The sequence below is a fragment of the Ranitomeya imitator genome, chromosome 2 (genome assembly GCF_032444005.1).
Source record: "Ranitomeya imitator isolate aRanImi1 chromosome 2, aRanImi1.pri, whole genome shotgun sequence".
In the NCBI taxonomy this organism is placed as follows: Eukaryota; Metazoa; Chordata; class Amphibia; order Anura; family Dendrobatidae; genus Ranitomeya; species Ranitomeya imitator.
Window position 1 is genome coordinate 268860721 of NC_091283.1, and position 19990 is coordinate 268880710.

Consider the following 19990-nt stretch of genomic DNA (forward strand, 5'->3'; position numbering starts at 1 on the left):
TATTGAAATTTAACTGTGATCTTATTAAGAAGGCGGTAATCAATACAAGGTCTCAAAGAACCATCCTTCTTGGCCACAAAAAAGAACCCTGCTCCCAATGGTGACGACGACGGACGAATATGACCCTTCTCCAAGGATTCTGTCACGATATGGTATGAAATATCATAAGTAGTTCTCTTGCTAGCCTGCGTGGGCTAAGCCCCCCTTCTTGGAGTGATGCTGCAACAGTTTGTAGCTTCAAATTCCTTCCCTTTCACTCAGCCAAGAGCTGCTTTGCCAATGTAGATGGGGGAGGAAGAGTTTATTACCTCTAGCTCAGAGAGCCGAAGTATTTACGACCAGCATTCTTGCAGTGGAAAGTGACAGGCTAGAACTGGATTCTAACTTTCCAGAAATGCATGGAAGTCCTTTGTCTTGTTTTGTTAAGATATTACACAACCCGTTTACGTAAAAAACACAAAAATATATATTCTTTACACCCCTCGGTGGATCTATTTACCACGTAAAACCTGAGCTTCTAACTCCGTCTGGTAAAGAAGTAGGGGTTTCTCTGTAAATATGTATCCCAGATAGGACATATTTGATCTCATTAGAATGCTCACGTTAATCCGAGATGAATGTTAGGTTTGTTATGACTCTGACATTTTTTTGTAGTGAAGTTATAGAAATCAGAGAAAATAGTTTAAAGTTTACCCAGAATGTAGAGAGAGGAGGGTCTGGATAAGCCAGCCTTTCTGTGATGTCACAGCCTTAAAGTTTTAAGTTTGTGGCAGGCTCCCCAGCTCAGTCTTCTGCTTGATTTCTTCTTTTTGACTTCTTGTCTTCTCCTGAAGCCAGCAGCACGTCCAATGAGCTGGGACGTATGGTTGCCTGCCATGCTTTGAACATGTGAGTGTTATCTTTTCTCCTTTATTCCCTTTATGTTATAATTACCCGTGTACATATTTGCAATTGTCTCATTTGTAACATCTTTATAAAATATTTTTGATAAAGCACTGCCTAATTTTTATGGAATATAATATTTAATATTAGTTCGTTCTCCTGTTCTAAACCGTACCCTAAGTCTTCTGAAGGGTAATACGCTACTGTTACTGTTGTGTTGGGTTAGCTTCGGACCCGTTTAATCGAAGCTGGTGGCAGTGATACCGATAGTGTGCAGACTTTTGGGTGATGCTGAAGCCACTGCGGGGTTGATAATTATTGTTCCTGCCTGAGTGGGAGTAGTTTATCGCGTCGCTGCAGCGTGCCCAATAGCCAGTACATAGCAGGCAGCCTTTCTGGCGACTACTTACCCAGGGTGCAGTACCTAATCTGACCTGAGAGTAAGGGGGGCGCCAGAGAGCTGCAAGTGTTAAGTGGAACTGTAAGCGGGATATACATAAATCCCTGCAGTTTGTGGTATATTGAAAGCAGTGGGATACCTATAATAAGCCCCTGCTGTAAACTAAGAGGTCAATAGCCTTGTGTGTGTTTTCTCATCACATTGTTAGCAGTGGAGGGATAACTAAGATAAGCCCCCCTGCACATGTGATAGCCGTCTGTTGGCCCAAAGCCACCCCGACCCGTGACGTAGGGGTGACGGTCACGGTGTGAATTGTGACAAATTGGTGGCAGCGGTCAGGGGAATCCTGACATTTGGTGGCAAGGCGGTGGGATATTAGAGCATTAGTGATTTGGTTTGAGCAATCATTCCTCTCACTAAAAACTTGCAGAAAGTTCTTGCGAGGACTCTGCGCAAACAAGTTTGGAGAACGAACTCAGTGTTTTTAGTTGTGAGACAATTGCGTACTGGTAATTATCCCCTCCCTTCCTCTTCGTTTTTCTATACTATCTTTTATTTGGCAACCATGGCTGCGAAAGGGGAAGTCTGGTACAACCAGCAGAAGAAGGACATTCTTGCTGGGATATGCATGTACCATGGCATGAAGCCCCAGGAAAAGTCCAAGGCTCAAATGGTCGCTGACCTGGTGCAATTTGAAGCCGACCAAGCCAGGTCACAGAGCCCAGAGGCCGCAGAAGCCAGCACCAGTGAACATGGTGCTGCAGCAGAGGTCCAACCACTGAATGCTGGCCCTGTTAGCAATCTGGGCGAATTGGACCCCCACCTGCAGGCGGCCTTGAAAGAATTCCCCACTGACGACCATGAGGGACGTCGGCAGCTGATTCAGCAATACCGGCAGGAGGCCCAGCAAGCCGAGAGAGAGGCCCGAGCTGAGAGAGAGGCCCAGCGAGCTGAGCGGGAGGCTGAGAGAGCCGAGCGCCAAGCCCAGTGAGAACATGAACTGGAGATGCTCCGGCAGGGGGGGATGCCCTCCACCGCCCAGAGACATGAGCCCAGCAGCGCTCAGATACCTAAGCCCCGGCCCGATCACTTTCCTGTTATGGAGAAGGACGGGGACTTGGACACTTTTCTGCGGGCCTTTGAGAAAGCCTGCAGACAGTACCGGCTGCCTACAGATGAATAGGCATGATACCTGACACCAGGGCTGAGAGGCAAAGTTCTGGAGGCGTTTGCTGCCCTCCCTCAAGAACAAGATGGTGACTATGAGGCCATCAAGCAGGCTCTGATAGCCAAGTACCAGCTTACACCCGAGGTGTACCGTAGAAAGTTTTGGACCCTCCAACGTGGCCCACACGACAGTTACAGTGATGTGGTGCATGGACTGGGGACCCACTTTGACCAGTGGACCCAAGGACTGTCAGTGACCACCTTTGCACAGCTGCGAGACCTGATGATCAAAGACCAGTTCTTTCATCTTTGCCCAGCTGAGGTGCGACAGTTCGTGATGGACAGAGAACCCAAAGACGTGACGAAAGCAGCGCAGATTGCCGATGCCTACGAGGCCAACCGTAGATCGGAAGTGCGGAAGCCAGTCACCACCAGCTGGAGAGGGGGTAAGCCTGCAACCAACGCCAGTATCCCTGCCAGCCAAAACACCAGAGGTCCTGGCCCCGTGGCCAACAGCACTAGACCTACCACCGAACCTCGCAAGTGTTTCACCTGCCATCAGACTGGTCATATCAGTCCCTCCTGCCCAACCAAGCAGAAGAACACCCCAGCCAAGGCCCCAGGGCCTAATGCAGCAGTTCTTTTGGTGGGTGGTGTGGTTGGGAGGGTGTGTGACAACGTACAGCACGTCACTGTGAGAGGCCATGTTGCTACAGGCCTCAAGGACACCGGGGCTGAACGAACCCTCATCCGACCCGAACTGGCGGCCCCTGAAGAAATCATTCCGGGGAAAACCCTAACTGTCACTGGGATTGGGGGCATCAGCTGTCCCTTACCGATGGCCCGGGTTTTTATTGATTGGGGTGCCGGGAGCGGGGTGAAGGAAGTGGGGCTGTCTGATAATTTGCCCACTGATGTTTTGTTGGGGACTGATTTGGGGAGGATGGTTGCATACTACGTCCCTGACACCCCTCCCCAATCTACTAATGAGGGTAAAGTTAACCCTGATGATGATGATGATGGGAAATCGCATGTGTTACCTGACCATGCTTTATCTTGTAATGATGCATCTATTAACCATTTTTTTCCTAGGATTGATGTTGAAAATGTTGTACCTGTGCCAGCTGAACCTGATAATGATTTTTCTGTGAAGGTTGATGTGTCCATAGGTACAGGCATGGCCAGCCACGTCGCTCTGCGGAGTGAGACGGCTGAGGAACCCCTAACAGGGGCAAGTGTCGGTGCTACAGGAAATGGGGAGAGGCATGGGAACCGTGAGGAAGGTGATGCCATGAAAGTGACCAGTGCCACTGAGGAAGGTAACTGGCCCATAAGTAGCACTGCCCCTGGAGTGTTGGGGGTGGATGGGGAGGTAGAGCCCATAGCAGCGCCGGCTGATGGGTCTGAAGAAACCCCCGGGGAGACAGCCTACGTAGCTGCTGTCACCCGCAGTCAGAGTGCCCGGAACACACATAACTGTCTGCCTTCCGGACCCTCCTCAGTCATCACTGTGACTGAACCAGAGGTGGACCCAGAGCAGGTCCAAGAGGGTTCCCGTGGGGAAGGGACCCTGACGTCTCTTCTGGCTTTCCCTAGCCAGGAGTTTCAGGCCGCTCTGTACACAGATGTGAGCCTAGAGAGTTTGAGACAACTCGCCGGGACGCGCTTCTCCGAGACTGATAAGGAGAAGGTGTTCTAGGAACAAGGAAGGTTGTACCGGGAGACAGTACCCGGAGAATCACAAAAGGAGTGGTTGAGGGAAAGACAGCTGGTCGTCCCACAGCAATTCCGGGGTGAGTTGTTGCGGATTGCCCATGAGATACCGCTAGCTGGACACTTGGGGATCAGCAAAACTAAGGCCCGGCTGTCTCAACACTTCTATTGGCCTAAGATGGGGACAGATGTGTCGAACTACTGCCGCTCCTGTATCACTTGTCAAAGAGTGGGGAAGGCGGGGCCTGCTCTTAAGGCTCCCCTGATTCCTTTGCCAGTGATAGAAGAGCCTTTCCAGAGGATCACGGTGGACATTGTGGGCCCGCTGGCCGTCCCCAGCAGCTCTGGAAAGCAATACATCCTTACTGTGGTAGACTATGCTACCCGGTACCCAGAGGCAGTAGCTCTGTCGTCAACTAGGGCACATAAGGTGGCGGATGCCCTGTTGGCTATCTTTTCACGTGTAGGGTTTCCCAGGGAAATGCTTACTGATCAAGGGACCCAATTTATGTCTCGCCTAATGGAGGCTCTCTGTAAGAGAATGCAGGTGAAGCACCTCGTATCAAGTGCGTATCTTCAATGGTACCCTCAAACAGATGCTACGCATGCTGGTTGAGACTCAAGGGCACGCGCGACTGGGAGCGGTACCTCCCACACCTGCTGTTCGCTTACCGAGAGGTTCCGCAGGCCTCGACGGGGTTCTCCCCCTTTGAGCTCCTGTACGGCAGGCGAGTCCGGGGACCCCTTGGGTTGGTAAGAGAATCCTGGGAAGAGGAGCCGAACCCTTCTGAAGTGTCCATAGTGGAGTATGTCATGCGCTTCCGTGACAAGATGCAGACCTTGATGCAGTTGGTGCATGACAACATGACGCAGGCTCAGGCTGATCAGAAGCACTGGTACGACCAGAACGCCGGGGAGCGGACCTACCACGTGGGTCAAAAGGTGTGGGTGCTGGTCCCCGTACCAACGGATAAGCTTCAGGCAGCCTGGGAGGGCCCGTACGTCGTCCACCAACAGCTCAACCCGGTCACTTACGTGGTCACGCTTGACCACGCTCGGGGTAGGCGAAAGGCCTTTCACGTCAACATGATGAAGGCTCATCACGAACGTGAACCTTTTGTCCTACCGGTCTGCAGCTTGCCCGAAGACGGTGAGGAAGACACCCTCCTGGACATGCTGGCCCAAGCCAAGGCCAATGGGTCCATCGAGGACGTGGAGGTAAGCGCCTCGTTAACTGAACCCCAGCGGTTGCAGTTGCAAACCACACTGGAACCCTTCGGGTCATGTTCTCCAACCGACCTGGGAGGACTGAGTTAGCCGTCCACGAGGTGGACACCGGGAATCACGCCCCACTATGGCGAACACCCTATCGAATCTCTGACCAGGTGCAGCAGATTATGCGCCAAGAGATCGATGAGATGTTACAGCTGGGGGTGATTCGACGGTCAAAGAGCGCGTGGGCATCACCTGTAGTTCTCGTGCCAAAGAAAGACCGGACCACCCGGTTCTGCGTGGACTACAGGGGGCTCAATGCCATCACAGCCTCTGACGCGCACCCAATGCCGCGCATCGAGGAGCTGCTGGATAAGTTAGCTGGCGCAGATTACCTAACCATAATGGATCTGAGTCGAGGATACTGGCAGATTCCCCTGAGCCCCGAGGCGCAGGAGAAGTCCGCCTTTATCACACCCTTTGGACTGTATGAGTCCACGGTCATGCCCTTCGGCATGAAGAATGCCCCTGCCACTTCTCAGCGGATGGTCAACCTCCTGCTTCAGGGACTGGAGAAGTACGCTGTGGCGTACTTGGATGACATTGCCATCTTCAGTTCCTCCTGGAAGGAACACCTGCAGCATCTCGAGGAGGTGCTCAGGCGAATTCACCAAGCAGGACTGACTATCAAGCCGGGAAAGTGCCAGATGGGCATGAGGGAGGTTCACTACCTGGGGCACCGGGTAGGCGGGAACACCCTGAAGCCAGAGCCTGACAAAGTGGGAGTGATCGTGAACTGGCCCACTCCCGTGACCAAGAAACAGGTGATGTCCTTCTTGGGCACTGCAGGGTACTATAGGCGCTTCGTACAGCACTATAGTAGCCTGGCAAAACCTTTGACGGACCTCACCAGGAAGAAGCTACCCCACATTGTCAACTGGACAGATGGCTGCGAGGGGGCCTTCCAGGCATTGAAAACCGCACTGTGCAACGCCCTTGTGTTGAAAGCAGTCGACAGCAGTCGACCGTTCTTGGTGCAGACCGACGCCAGCGAGTTTGGCCTTGGTGCTGTGCTCAGCCAGGTTGACTCGGAGGACCAAGAGCACCCCGTGTTATACCTGAGCCGGAAACTTTTGCCGAGGGAAGTGGCCTACTCCACCATCGAGAAGGAGTGCCTGGCCATAGTCTGGGCCCTGCACCGCTTGCAGCCCTACTTGTACGGTCACCCCTTCACTGTGGTGACCGACCACAACCCTCTGCGCTGGCTGAACGCCATGTGTGGAGCCAATGGCAGGTTGCTACGCTGGAGCCTTGCCCTTCAACAGTTTGACTTCACCATTGAACACAAAACGGGCAAAGAGCATGGGAATGCAGATGGACTCTCCCGCCAGGGTGAACCTACTGAGGTGCCCATGGAGGCATACCGTGGGGCACTGCCTCCCTAGCGCACACCAAAAGGGGGAAGTGTCACGATATGGTATGAAATATCATAAGTAGTTCTCTTGCTAGCCTGCGTGGGCTAAGCCCCCCTTCTTGGAGTGATGCTGCAACAGTTTGTAGCTTCAAATTCCTTCCCTTTCACTCAGCCAAGAGCTGCTTTGCCAATGTAGATGGGGGAGGAAGAGTTTATTACCTCTAGCTCAGAGAGCCGAAGTATTTACGACCAGCATTCTTGCAGTGGAAAGTGACAGGCTAGAACTGGATTCTAACTTTCCAGAAATGCATGGAAGTCCTTTGTCTTGTTTTGTTAAGATATTACACAACCCGTTTACGTAAAAAACACGAAAATATATATTCTTTACACCCCTCGGTGGATCTATTTACCACGTAAAACCTGAGCTTCTAACTCCATCTGGTAAAGAAGTAGGGGTTTCTCTGTAAACATGTATCCCAGATAGGACATATTTGATCTCATTAGAATGCTCACGTTAATCCGAGATGAATGCTAGGTTTGTTATGACTCTGACATGTTTTGTAGTGAAGTTATAGAAATCAGAGAAAATAGTTTAAAGTTTACCCAGAATATAGAGAGAGGAGGGTCTGGATAAGCCAGCCTTTCTGTGATGTCACAGCCTTAAAGTTTTAAGTTTGTGGCAGGCTCCCCAGCTCAGTCTTCTGCTTGATTTCTTCTTCTTGACTTCTTGTCTTCTCCTGAAGCCAGCAGCACGTCCAATGAGCTGGGACGTATGGTTGCCTGCCATGCTTTGAACATGTGAGTGTTATCTTTTCTCCTTTATTCCCTTTTTGTTATAATTACCCATGTACATATTTGCAATTGTCTCATTTGTAACATCTTTATAAAATATTTTTGATAAAGCACTGCCTAATTTTTATGGAATATAATATTTAATATTAGTTCGTTCTACTGTTCTAAACCGTACCCTAAGTCTTCTGATGGGTAATACGCTACTGTTACTGTTGTGTTGGGTTAGCTTCGGACCCGTTTAATCGAAGCTGGTGGCAGTGATACCGATAGTGTGCAGACTTTTGGGTGATGCTGAAGCGGCTGCGGGGTTGATAATTATTGTTCCTGCCTGAGTGGGAGTAGTTTATTGCGTCGCTGCAGCGTGCCCAATAGCCAGTACATAGCAGGCAGCCTTTCTGGCGACTAATTACCCAGGGTGCAGTACCTAATCTGACCTGAGAGTAAGGGGGGTGCCAGAGAACTGCAAGTGTTAAGTGGAACTGTAAGCGGGATATACATAAATCCCTGCAGTTTGTGGTATATTGAAAGCAGTGGGATACCTAGAATAAGCCCCTGCTGTAAACTAAGAGGTCAATAGCCTTGTGTGTGTTTTCTCATCACATTGTTAGCAGTGGAGGGATAACTAAGATAAGCCCCCCTGCACATGTGATAGCCGTCTGTTGGCCCAAAGCCACCCCGACCCGTGACGTAGGGGTGACGGTCACGGTGTGAATTGTGACAAATTGGTGGCAGCGGTCAGGGGAATCCTGACAGATTCCTTTATATAACTCCGCATAGCGGCGTGCTCTGGCACAGATAAATTAAACAGACGGCCCTTAGGAAACTTACTACCAGGAATCAAATTAATAGCACAGTCGCAGTCCCTATGAGGAGGTAGGGCACCAGACTTGGGCTCCTCAAATACATCCCGGTAATCTGATAAAAACTCAGGGACTTCAGAAGGAGTGGAAGGTGAAATTGAGAGCAATGGAACATCACCATGTACCCCCTGACAACCCCAGCTGGACACAGACATAGATTTCCAATCCAACACTGGATTATGGACCTGTAGCCATGGCAACCCCAAAACGACCACATCATGCAGATTATGCAACACCAAAAAGCGAATATCCTCCTGATGTGCAGGAGCCATGCACATGGTCAATTGAGTCCAGTACTGAGGCTTATTCTTGGCCAAAGGCGTAGCATCAATTCCTCTCAATGGAATAGGATACTGCAAGGGCTCCAAGAAAAAACCACAGCGCCTGGCAAACTCCAAGTCCATCAAATTCAGGGCAGCGCCTGAATCCACAAATGCCATTACAGAATAGGACAACAGAGAGCAAATCAGAGTAACGGACAAAAGAAATTTAGACTGTACCGTACCAATGGTGGCAGACCTAGCGAACCGCTTAGTGCGCCTAGGACAATCGGAGATAGCATGAGTGGATTCACCACAGTAAAAACACAGCCCATTCCGACGTCTGTGTTCTTGCCGTTCAGCTCTGGTCAAAGTCCTATCACACTGCATAGGCTCAGGCCTATGCTCAGAGATTACTGCCATATGGTGCACAGCTTTGCGCTCACGGATGCGCCGATCGATCTGAATGGCCAAAGACATAGACTCATTCAGACCAGTAGGCGTGGGAAATCCCACCATGACATCCTTAAGGGCTTCAGAAAGACCCTTTCTGAAAATTGCCGCAGGGGCACATTCATTCCACTGAGTAAGCACAGACCACTTTCTAAACTTCTGACAGTACACCTCCGCTTCATCCTGACCCTGACACAAAGCCAGCAAGATTTTCTCTGCCTGATCCACTGAATTTGGTTCATCATAAAGCAATCCAAGCGCCAGAAAAAACGCATCAACATCACGCAATGCAGGATCTCCTGGCGCAAGGGAAAATGCCCAGTCTTGAGGGTCACCCCGTAACAAAGAAATAATGATTTTTACCTGTTGAACGGGGTCACCAGAGGAGCGGGGTTTCAAAGCTAGAAACAGTTTACAATTATTTTTGAAATTCAAGAACCTAGATCTATCCCCAGAAAATAAGTCAGGAATAGGAATTCTAGGCTCTAACATAGGATTCTGAACCACAAAATCTTGAATGTTTTGTACCCTTGCAGTGAGATGATCCACACAAGAGGACAGACCTTGAATGTCCATTTCTACACCTGTGTCCTGAACCACCCAAAGGTCTAGGGGAAAAGAAAGACAAAACACAGTGCAAAGAAAAAAAAATGGTCTCAGAACTTCTCTTATCCCTCTATTGAGATGCATTAATACTTTGGGCCAGCTGTACTGTTATAACCTGGTGGTTAGGAGCACCCGGAATGACCTGATAGTTAAACCTCATACAGGACGAGCTCTGGGATGTGGGAGCTCTGCTGACCGCAATCCCTAATCCCATCACACACACTAGAAATAGCCGTGGAGCGCTCCTGACCAGACCTAGGCGCCTCGTCACAGCCTAAGAACTATCTAGCCCTAGAGATAGAAAATAAAGCCTACCTTGCCTCAGAGAAATTTCCCAAAGGTAAAGGAAGCACCCCACATATATTGACTGTGAGTAAAGATGAAAGTCACAAACGCAGAGATGAAACAGGTTTCAGCAAAGGGAGACCAGACTTACTAGATAGACAGAGGATAGGAAAGGTAACTTTGCGATCAGCACAAAAACCTACAAAAGACCACGCAGAGTATGCAAAAAGACCTCCGCACCGACTCACGGTGCGAAGGGGCCACCCTGCATCCCAGAGCTTCCAGCTAGCAAGACAAAATCATGATAACCAGCTGGACAAGAAAACAGTGAACAAATAATGACTATCAGGAACTTAGCTTCAGCAGGAGAAGGCAGGTCACCAGAGAGATCCGGGAGCGAACTGAACCAATGCAAAAACACTGAGAGCTGGCATGGAGTAACGATCTGAGAGGAGTTAAATAGAGCAGCCAACCAAAGGACAAACCACGTCACCTGTGTAAGGAACCTCAGAAGCAGCAGCTTCACTCATAGCCACCAGAGGGAGCCCATAGACAGAACTCGCCGAAGTACCATTCACGACCACAGGAGGGAGTTCGACAACAGAATTCACAACAATAATGGCCCAACATGACGATGCCAGTGTACAGTCGGGGCTGTAGATGTGTCCCAGCAGCTCTGCTTACAAAGCAGGCAAAGATTTCACCACCTGTCGCTGTCCACACTGCTGCCTCACAGATCCTGCACATTGCAATGTAGCCCAGCTCTGCATGCACTCAGACAACACCACTATCTATTGGCTCCACTCCATAACTGCTGTAGTATATAAAGGATATATATATATATATATACTGTGCCTATGGCTAACAGGCTGCACTGGATTGCTGTAACTGCTGCCACTACTCCTGGTTATAATGCCTTGTTCTGTAAGTACCGCAGGGCCAGCTGTATATATGTGTGCAACACACACATGTACCTCAGAATGTCCTCTCTCCCTCTCTGAACCACCGGAGAAGACAATACGGAGGGGGCGTGGCCTAATACAAGGGGGCGTGTCAGCTGCTTCTCCTGCTGGCTGTGCTGGAGAAGCAGAGTCCCGTGCGGGACTGCGAGGCACGGCCTCAAAATCGGGACAGTCCCGCAGTATGAGGGACTGTTGTGAGCTATGCTAATCACTACTCATGTATATACAGTTCTACATCTTACATAAATCATCCAGGCCTTGTAGCGATCCTTGAGGTTGAACAGGACAGCCGGTTCATGCAGGTGAGTTAGCATCGCCATGTCTTCGATTTTATCGAACTTGGGTGGGTTCATGGGGAAGACGTCGTCAGGCTTCAGTGTGACAGTCTGAAATGTGAAGAAAATAGGGACGGTGTAAGTCTTGACCCTGCCTGACAATCCCTGTGATTGTTCCTTTGACCACTGGATTGTCTACATGGTCTATGGCTCCTCCCATGGTAACAGTCCTCCACCCCTGGAATTATCTAATGAGGAGTGTCCCCGTATGCCTATGCCATCATGGTTCTTACCCGCCCATCCTCTGTGTCCACCGTTGTCTTTCCGGCCTCTGAACTCTTGATTTTCCCCTTGATGTATTCGATGGTTGGGTCAGTAACGAAGCAGTAGGTTTTGGCATCGAAGGGCTGATTCTGTGCCTCCGTCCTTTCCTTCTCGGTCTTTCTAAGGAAAGGTGCGGCCACACCGAACGCCATCATCTCCTGGTCACTACTCATGGCTGCAGCTAGTGGAGCACAAAGTGAAAAAGTTTCATAATCTGCTGCTCTTGGTATTACGCACACACAAGATATTTTTGCTCAGTTTTTCAAGCGGAAACTCCCAAGTTTCTGCTCAATTTTTGCTTCAAAAGCGGAAAAAAAAAATCTGCGTTCGCATATCCTTATGGTATGTACACACCGAGCCTTTTCACTAAGTTCTCAGAAGTTTTTTTTAGGAGTTTTGGAAAGTTTCCACAATGGGTTTTTGGAGCAGAAACTCACAAAATCTTCCTAAAAAAAATAGAAACATTTAGATTACTGCTCAGTTTCCTCTAAAAAAAAGTTGGGAAGGGGTTAAATGTGTTGGTAAGAGAACACATGTGCACTATAGGGATGACTCAGGGGCCGATCACGGGAGGAGCCGAACTTGAAGTCTTCATCATGACTCCAGAATGTAACCACAGTATTTACAAGGATCTCGTAAGACCTGGGGGCTATTTCAGTGCTGGAGACCTCATCCTCCAAAATCAGCCATCCGCCCACATACAGTGGGGCAAAAAAGTATTTAGTCAGTCAGCAATAGTGCAAGTTCCACCACTTAGAAAGATGAGAGGCGTCTGTAATTTACATCATAGGTAGACCTCAACTATGGGAGACAAACTGAGAAAAAAAAAAATCCAGAAAATCACATTGTCTGTTTTTTTATCATTTTTTTTGCATATTATGGTGTAAAATAAGTATTTGGTCAGAAACAAACAATCAAGATTTCTGGCTCTCACAAACCTGTAACTTCTTCTTTAAGAGTCTCCTCTTTCCTCCACTCATTACCTGTAGTAATGGCACCTGTTTAAACTTGTTATCAGTATAAAAAGACACCTGTGCACACCCTCAAACAGTCTGACTCCAAACTCCACTATGGTGAAGACCAAAGAGCTGTCAAAGGACACCAGAAACAAAATTGTAGCCCTGCACCAGGCTGGGAAGACTGAATCTGCAATAGCCAACCAGCTTGGAGTGAAGAAATCAACAGTGGGAGCAATAATTAGAAAATGGAAGACATACAAGACCACTGATAATCTCCCTCGATCTGGGGCTCCACGCAAAATCCCACCCCGTGGGGTCAGAATGATCACAAGAACGGTGAGCAAAAATCCCAGAACCACGCGGGGGGATCTAGTGAATGAACTGCAGAGAGCTGGGACCAATGTAACAAGGCCTACCATAAGTAACACACTACGCCACCATGGACTCAGATCCTGCAGTGCCAGACGTGTCCCACTGCTTAAGCCAGTACATGTCCGGGCCCGTCTGAAGTTTGCTAGAGAGCATTTGGATGATTCAGAGGAGTTTTGGGAGAATGTCCTATGGTCTGATGAAACCAAACTGGAACTGTTTGGTAGAAACACAACTTGTCGTGTTTGGAGGAAAAAGAATACTGAGTTGCATCCATCAAACACCATACCTACTGTAAAGCATGGTGGTGGAAACATCATGCTTTGGGGCTGTTTCTCTGCAAAGGGGCCAGGACGACTGATCCGGGTACATGAAAGAATGAATGGGGCCATGTATCGTGAGATTTTGAGTGCAAACCTCCTTCCATCAGCAAGGGCATTGAAGATGAAACGTGGCTGGGTCTTTCAACATGACAATGATCCAAAGCACACCGCCAGGGCAACGAAGGAGTGGCTTCGTAAGAAGCATTTCAAGGTCCTGGAGTGGCCTAGCCAGTCTCCAGATCTCAACCCTATAGAAAACCTTTGGAGGGAGTTGAAAGTCCGTGTTGCCAAGCGAAAAGCCAAAAACATCACTGCTCTAGAGGAGATCTGCATGGAGGAATGGGCCAACATACCAACAACAGTGTGTGGCAACCTTGTGAAGACTTACAGAAAACGTTTGACCTCTGTCATTGCCAACAAAGGATATATTACAAAGTATTGAGATGAAATTTTGATTCTGACCAAATACTTATTTTCCACCATAATATGCAAATAAAATGATAAAAAAACAGACAATGTGATTTTCTGGATTTTTTTTTCTCAGTTTGTCTCCCATAGTTGAGGTCTACCTATGATGTAAATTACAGACGCCTCTCATCTTTTTAAGTAGTGGAACTTGCACTATTGCTGACTGACTAAATACTTTTTTGCCCCACTGTAAGAGGTGTAGTGGTGACAGGTGTACTGCCTGCATATGATATTTAAAGGGGAAGTTAAAAAAAAATCTTACCTCTTCAGTCCAGCCACCAACTGATAAGGAGCAATGAAGATCTGAAGGGTCATAAGAAAGGTAAGGAGGTATCAGCTTGTTATACACATGACATGTTATAAATGACTATAATGTAATAGTATACAGTGTAATACTGTGATATATAAGAACATAACATGATACGTAGTATAATAAATTGGAGAAATATAATATTCAGCGTTGAGCTGTGATTCGCGCTGCCTTGGTCCGGTGTCCGGTCCTTCCACAGCTGTGTCCCAATGCTTCTTGACCTCACTAGGCCCCGTGCTGTTGCAGAACCACCCCCATCATGATGCTGTGACAGGCCTGGCACCTTGTGACATAAAAGAAGAAAGCACCCTGGACACCGAGTGCAGAAATGAAGAGCAGCAACGACTGGACATTGGACCGGGGCAGCGCAAAACTTTATGGTCAACTCTAAAAAGTTTTATAATAAAACGTAAAATACTGTAATGTACAAAATAAAACACTGGAACGTAACCAACTACAGCGCAACGTAATATTAAAGCAGATTATAGTACAACACAACAATATAATATATGATATAAAATGTGATGTACAGTATAAAACACAACGATACAATATCAAACCTGATGTAAACATAAAACACAACGATACAACACAAAACCTGATGTAAAACATAAAACAAAACGATACAACATAAAACGTGATGTACAATATAAAACACAATACAATACAAAACGTGATGCACAACATAAAACACAATGAAACAATACAAAATGTGATGCACAACATAAAACACGATACAATATAAAACATGATGTACAACATAAAACACAATAATACAATACAAAACGTGATGTACAACATAAAACAACGATACAATACAAAACGTGTTGTACAACATAAAACGCAATGATACAATACAAAACGTGATGTACAACATAAAACACAATGAAACAATGCAAAACGTGATGTACAACATAAAACACGATACAATACAAAACGTGTTGTACAACATAAAACACAATGATACAATACAAAACGTGATGTACAACATAAAACACGATACAATACAAAACGTGTTGTACAACATAAAACACAATACAATACAAAACGTGATGTACAACATAAAACACAATACAATACAAAACGTGATGTACAACATAAAACATGATACAATATAAAATGTGATGTACAACATAAAACACAATGAAACAATACAAAACGTGATGTACAACATAAAACATGATACAATACAAAACATGATGTACAACATAAAACACGATACAATACAAAACATGATGTACAACATAAAACACAATATAATATATAATATAAAACCTATTGTAAAGCACAGTATAACATGGAACGTAACCGACCACAACACAACATAATATAAAGGCAGATAAATGATGCAGCATAATATACAACATGGCTTTCCGGCCGCTGCTCCGCCATGACTGCTGCAGTGCATTCTGGGAATCATAGTTTTCCAGCAGCCCCAGGTCACAGATGTAATATACTGGACTGTAATAATATAACGTTCTCACCCCCCTCCTCCGCCCCGTCTGTGCCAGAGACACTTGACCAGGACAAGGACTTACTGATGGCAGATCCTCACGGAGTCCTGTGGGTGAGGAGCACTGAGCTTTATAAAGTGCTCAGCTAATCCCTACTGTTTATCCCTCCTCTATAATTGGACGCTCCTCCATACGGAGGACACTTTTTTCGCTGGCTTTACAATGTATATATAGCGATGATGTCGCTTTCTCGATTTTGTTTCCACTTAAGAATTTGGCGAAGGTGAGAAGTCACGACTCCTGGGTCTTAATAACAAGATTATCACCAAGAGGCTCCCTCCTCCATGGCACCCCCTGATGGACACAGCATGAGATGCTGCACCATGCAGGACCAGGAAATACAAAGAAACGCTAATTGTGAAGGGTGATTTCTACGTATGATATGTTATCCTTAGGGCTAACTGCTGCACAATGTGGGTGTGCACTGGGGTACATACTGTTATATGAGCACCTATAGCATTGTAGGTAACCTGTAAGTTTTTGGAGCAGAAATTCAATCAAATCCTCTTTATAATCTCAAAACTAAATTTGGAGGATTTTTCAGTTTTAACATGAAGCACGGTATGGAAAGCTACATGATCAGAACCACCGTCAGTACATGAATACAGCAACAGAACCACCATCAGTACATGAATACAGAGCCAGAACCACAATCAGTACATGAATCACCAAACGCAATACAGTAATCAATTGCAATGTCAGGTCAGCCCCATATTTGTATTACTTAAATCTGCAACTTCCAATATGTCCTTAACAATGGTAAGGAGATACTGGGAGTTGTTACCAGCCATCATCAGATTGTGGACCATACAGGAACCACAGTACTAACAAGATGTAGGAAGGATCACACATATACATTTACATCCAGGTACCTTGTAGGTGACATCTCCTCTGATCATTCCCATCCTTTTTGTCTCCATGTAGTACAGACGCCATGATGAGATTTCATGCCCACAGCTCATCAGTGCAATCTTTCCTCTTCTCCATCTTTAACAGCACATCCTGACATGGTGCTCTATGACATAAAAGTATCATTATACTGCCCTATGAATAAAGGTATCTCCTATGCTGCACGCCTGAATAACTAATTGCCCCTTATTGTGCTTGCTGCACAAAATATCCCTCCCACACTGACCCTTTCCTGTAATTATCCCCCACACAACTCTTCTCTGTAATATTACCCCCACACAGCTCCTCTCCATAATGTTGCCCCACACAGCTCCTATCCATAATATTCCCCCCTCACAGCTCATCTCTGTATTATTCCCCCTCACAGCTCCTCTCCATATCATTACCCCCTGTAAGGCTGCAGTAGCATCGTACGCAGTGAAGAGGCAGTGACCCACAAAGTTCCAACACAAAAATCTCTTTAATGTGTTTCCTCACAGCATTAAAGTCCAATTCACACAAATGCATATATCTTCAGTGTATATTATCAGTGTTCAGTTCACACCAGTTCATAGCATTACATATTATATGGCTTTAGATTTGCAGTCTGGCCTAAACAGGCCAGACTTCTCTTGTCTAGTTTCCCTGGGAGACCGCACGCCATATTACAGTCTCCATATACACAGCCTCATATGTTGCAGACACTACACATGCCATTCCCCTCCGACTAGTTCTCGTGGGTGTCCTGCATCACTGTATCACAGTCTCTTACAGGCACAGGACTGTCCACATCCAAGACCAGTACCATGGACAACTTGCAACGCTGTGCACGCTACGGGTGCCAGGCTATTCAGCTGCCCTGGGTGCTGGCTCTGCTGGCCTGTGCCTCCATGCACCCAGCCAGCGCTCTGCAGGCCTCTGCTCTGCACACCAGCACACACCAGACTGACACTGACATGCACCTCACACACCTGACACACCCATACCTCTTAGGGGCTTTTAACACACACAAACCTGTGGCCTTCAGCCACAGGGAAACCCGGATCGGAAATCTGTGACTCCCATGCACACCTATGGACTTCTTCATCCGTCTGCATGCACAACCTGTGGAGAACACACAGCGACTCCTACCTGTGACATAAGCCACTGCCTCACACCCCACACAGCTCATCTCCATAATGTTGCCCTACACAGCTCCTCGCCATAATATTACCCCCACACAGCCCCTCGCCGTAATATTCCCCCACATAGCTCGCCTCCCTAATATTACCCCTACACAGCTCCTTTCTGTAATATTCCCGACACACAGCTCCTCTTCATAATGTCCCTACACACAGCTCCTCTCCATAATATTCCCTCCACACAGCTCCTCTCTATAATGTTGCTCCACACAGATCATATCCATAATATTCCCCCCTAACAGCTCATCTCTGTATTATTCCCCCACACAGCTCCTCTCTGTAACATTACCCCACACAGCTCCTCACTATAATATCCCCTCCACACAGCTCCTCTCCATAATGTTGCCCTACATGGCTCCTTGCCGTAATATTACCGCCACACAGCTCGCCTCCGTAATATTACCCCCACACAGCCCTCTCTGTAATATTCCCCCACACAGCTCCCCTCCGTAATATTACCCCCACACAGCCCTCTCTGTAATATTCCCCCACACAGCTCGCCTCCGTAATATTACCCCCCACACAGCCCCTCTCTGTAATATTTCCCCACACAGCTCGCCTCCGTAATATTACCCCCACACAGCCCCTCTCTGTAATATTCCCCCACACAGCTCGCATCCGTAATATTACCCCCACACAGCCCCTCTCTGTAATATTCCCCCACACAGCTCGCCTCCGTAATATTACCCCACACACAGCTCCTCTTCATAATGTCCCTACACACAGCTCCTCTCTGTAATTACCCCCTACATAGCTCCTCTCCATAATATTCCCTCACAGTAGTTCCTCTCCATATTTTCCCCCACACACAGTGCCTCTTCATAATTTCCCCCATGCAGCTCCTTGTCATAATATCCCCCTACACAGCTTCTCTCCATAATGGGGCCCTACACAGCTCCTTTCTGTAAAATTCCCCCCACACAGCTCCTCTTCATAATGTCCACACACACAGTGCCTCTTCATAATTGCCCTCATGCAGCTTTGTCATATCCCCCTACACAGCTCCTCTCCATAATATTACCCCAACACAGCTTCTCTCCATGATTTCCCATCATACACTGCTAATCTCTGTATTTTGCCCCCACACACTGTTCCTTTTCATAATTTCCCCCACATAGGTCCTTGTCATGATATCTCCCTAACACAGCTCCTCTCCATAATTTCCCATCATACACAGCTCCTCTACATAATATCCCCCCACACATCTCCTCTCTTTAATATTCCCCCAAATCAGCTCCTCTTCATAGTTGAGGCTTCATCACCTTTTTCAGGCCACCACTCAGGCCACGTGCGTCGCAGGGTGCTTGCACAGACGTCTGTGATCTCACTATTATGAAGCATATGAGCCTCCTCCACTGCCATGTTTGCTGCTCAAGAACTGATAGACCTTGTGATGAGCCAACTTGGTGACTTGGATATTTTGCCTGGACGTCCACCTCTTGGCTTATGAATGGACGGACTTCATTTTGTATTTTTCCAGCTGTCATCACGCTCACATGATGCAGTTTGGTAATATATTTGGCTGAGAGACCGCTATCGATGAGCTGGATGCTGCTGCTTCTCTCTACTACGGAAATCGTCTTCATGACAGCTCCTCAACTCAAACCAGTGACCTTTCACTTGGGAATCCTCCTAATAACACACAGAGCTTTTAGGAAATGTGAGAACAGGTTGTAATTTGTAGTTTTCAGAAGAATAAGGTTATTCCACCCTCTACCCTTCTGCTCCAAACCCCTGTCATGTCGGCCTGCACGTACACCGCCTGGGGGGAGGGGACGGCTCACTCCGGCCTGCTCTTTTATGTATGAGATAGCCAAGATGGTTCTCTATAAATGATGGTGGTCTCACGATCTGAGCTGTAGTGGAGGGTGAGTAATGGAGCCTGAGAGTCAGAAGGTCAGAACATCGTTATCCTTTTGCTCATCAGTGTACATAATCCTGACTTACCTCCTGTGGATCTTTTATTATAAAAATGAAAAACATAATAATAATAATAATAAAAAGAACAGAAACAAAACAGAAATATAAACCAGAAAATAATCAGTATAATGAACACTGGTCCAGCCACTCATTCTCACCTCACACATATATTATACATATATAAAGAATAATAACTACTTTCACCTTCTGGTCCGGTCACCAAACAAAATAATAAATAAAATAAACAATAGCAAACAAAAACTATATACATAAACTTTTTTTATTAATAACCACAAACTATACAAATATATAGAACCAAAAATTGGTGGAGCAGCTTAACATACTTTTTTTTGCAAAAAACCGTATTAACTAAATACCCTGTATTTTTTCATTTTTTGACTAGCACTTGCTTATTTACTGTGACTTTTTTACAACAGAGTATTTTTTGACCTC

General features: G+C 47.0%; 1 protein-coding gene across 1 annotated transcript in view; it reads right to left on the reverse strand.

Annotated features, from left to right (window-relative positions):
* The window catches only part of LOC138663070 (myosin-3-like), a 188925-nt gene extending 173328 nt beyond the window's left edge, over nucleotides 1-15597 (reverse strand). The window contains exons 1-4 of the mRNA XM_069749138.1: nucleotides 15573-15597; nucleotides 13987-14027; nucleotides 11575-11786; nucleotides 11249-11392 (exon numbers count right to left, since the gene is read on the reverse strand). Coding sequence (XP_069605239.1) covers nucleotides 11249-11392; nucleotides 11575-11778 — 348 coding nt within the window. The 5' untranslated portion in view covers nucleotides 11779-11786; nucleotides 13987-14027; nucleotides 15573-15597. The remainder of the gene's footprint in view (nucleotides 1-11248; nucleotides 11393-11574; nucleotides 11787-13986; nucleotides 14028-15572) is intronic.
* Nucleotides 15598-19990: the final 4393 nt, after the last annotated feature.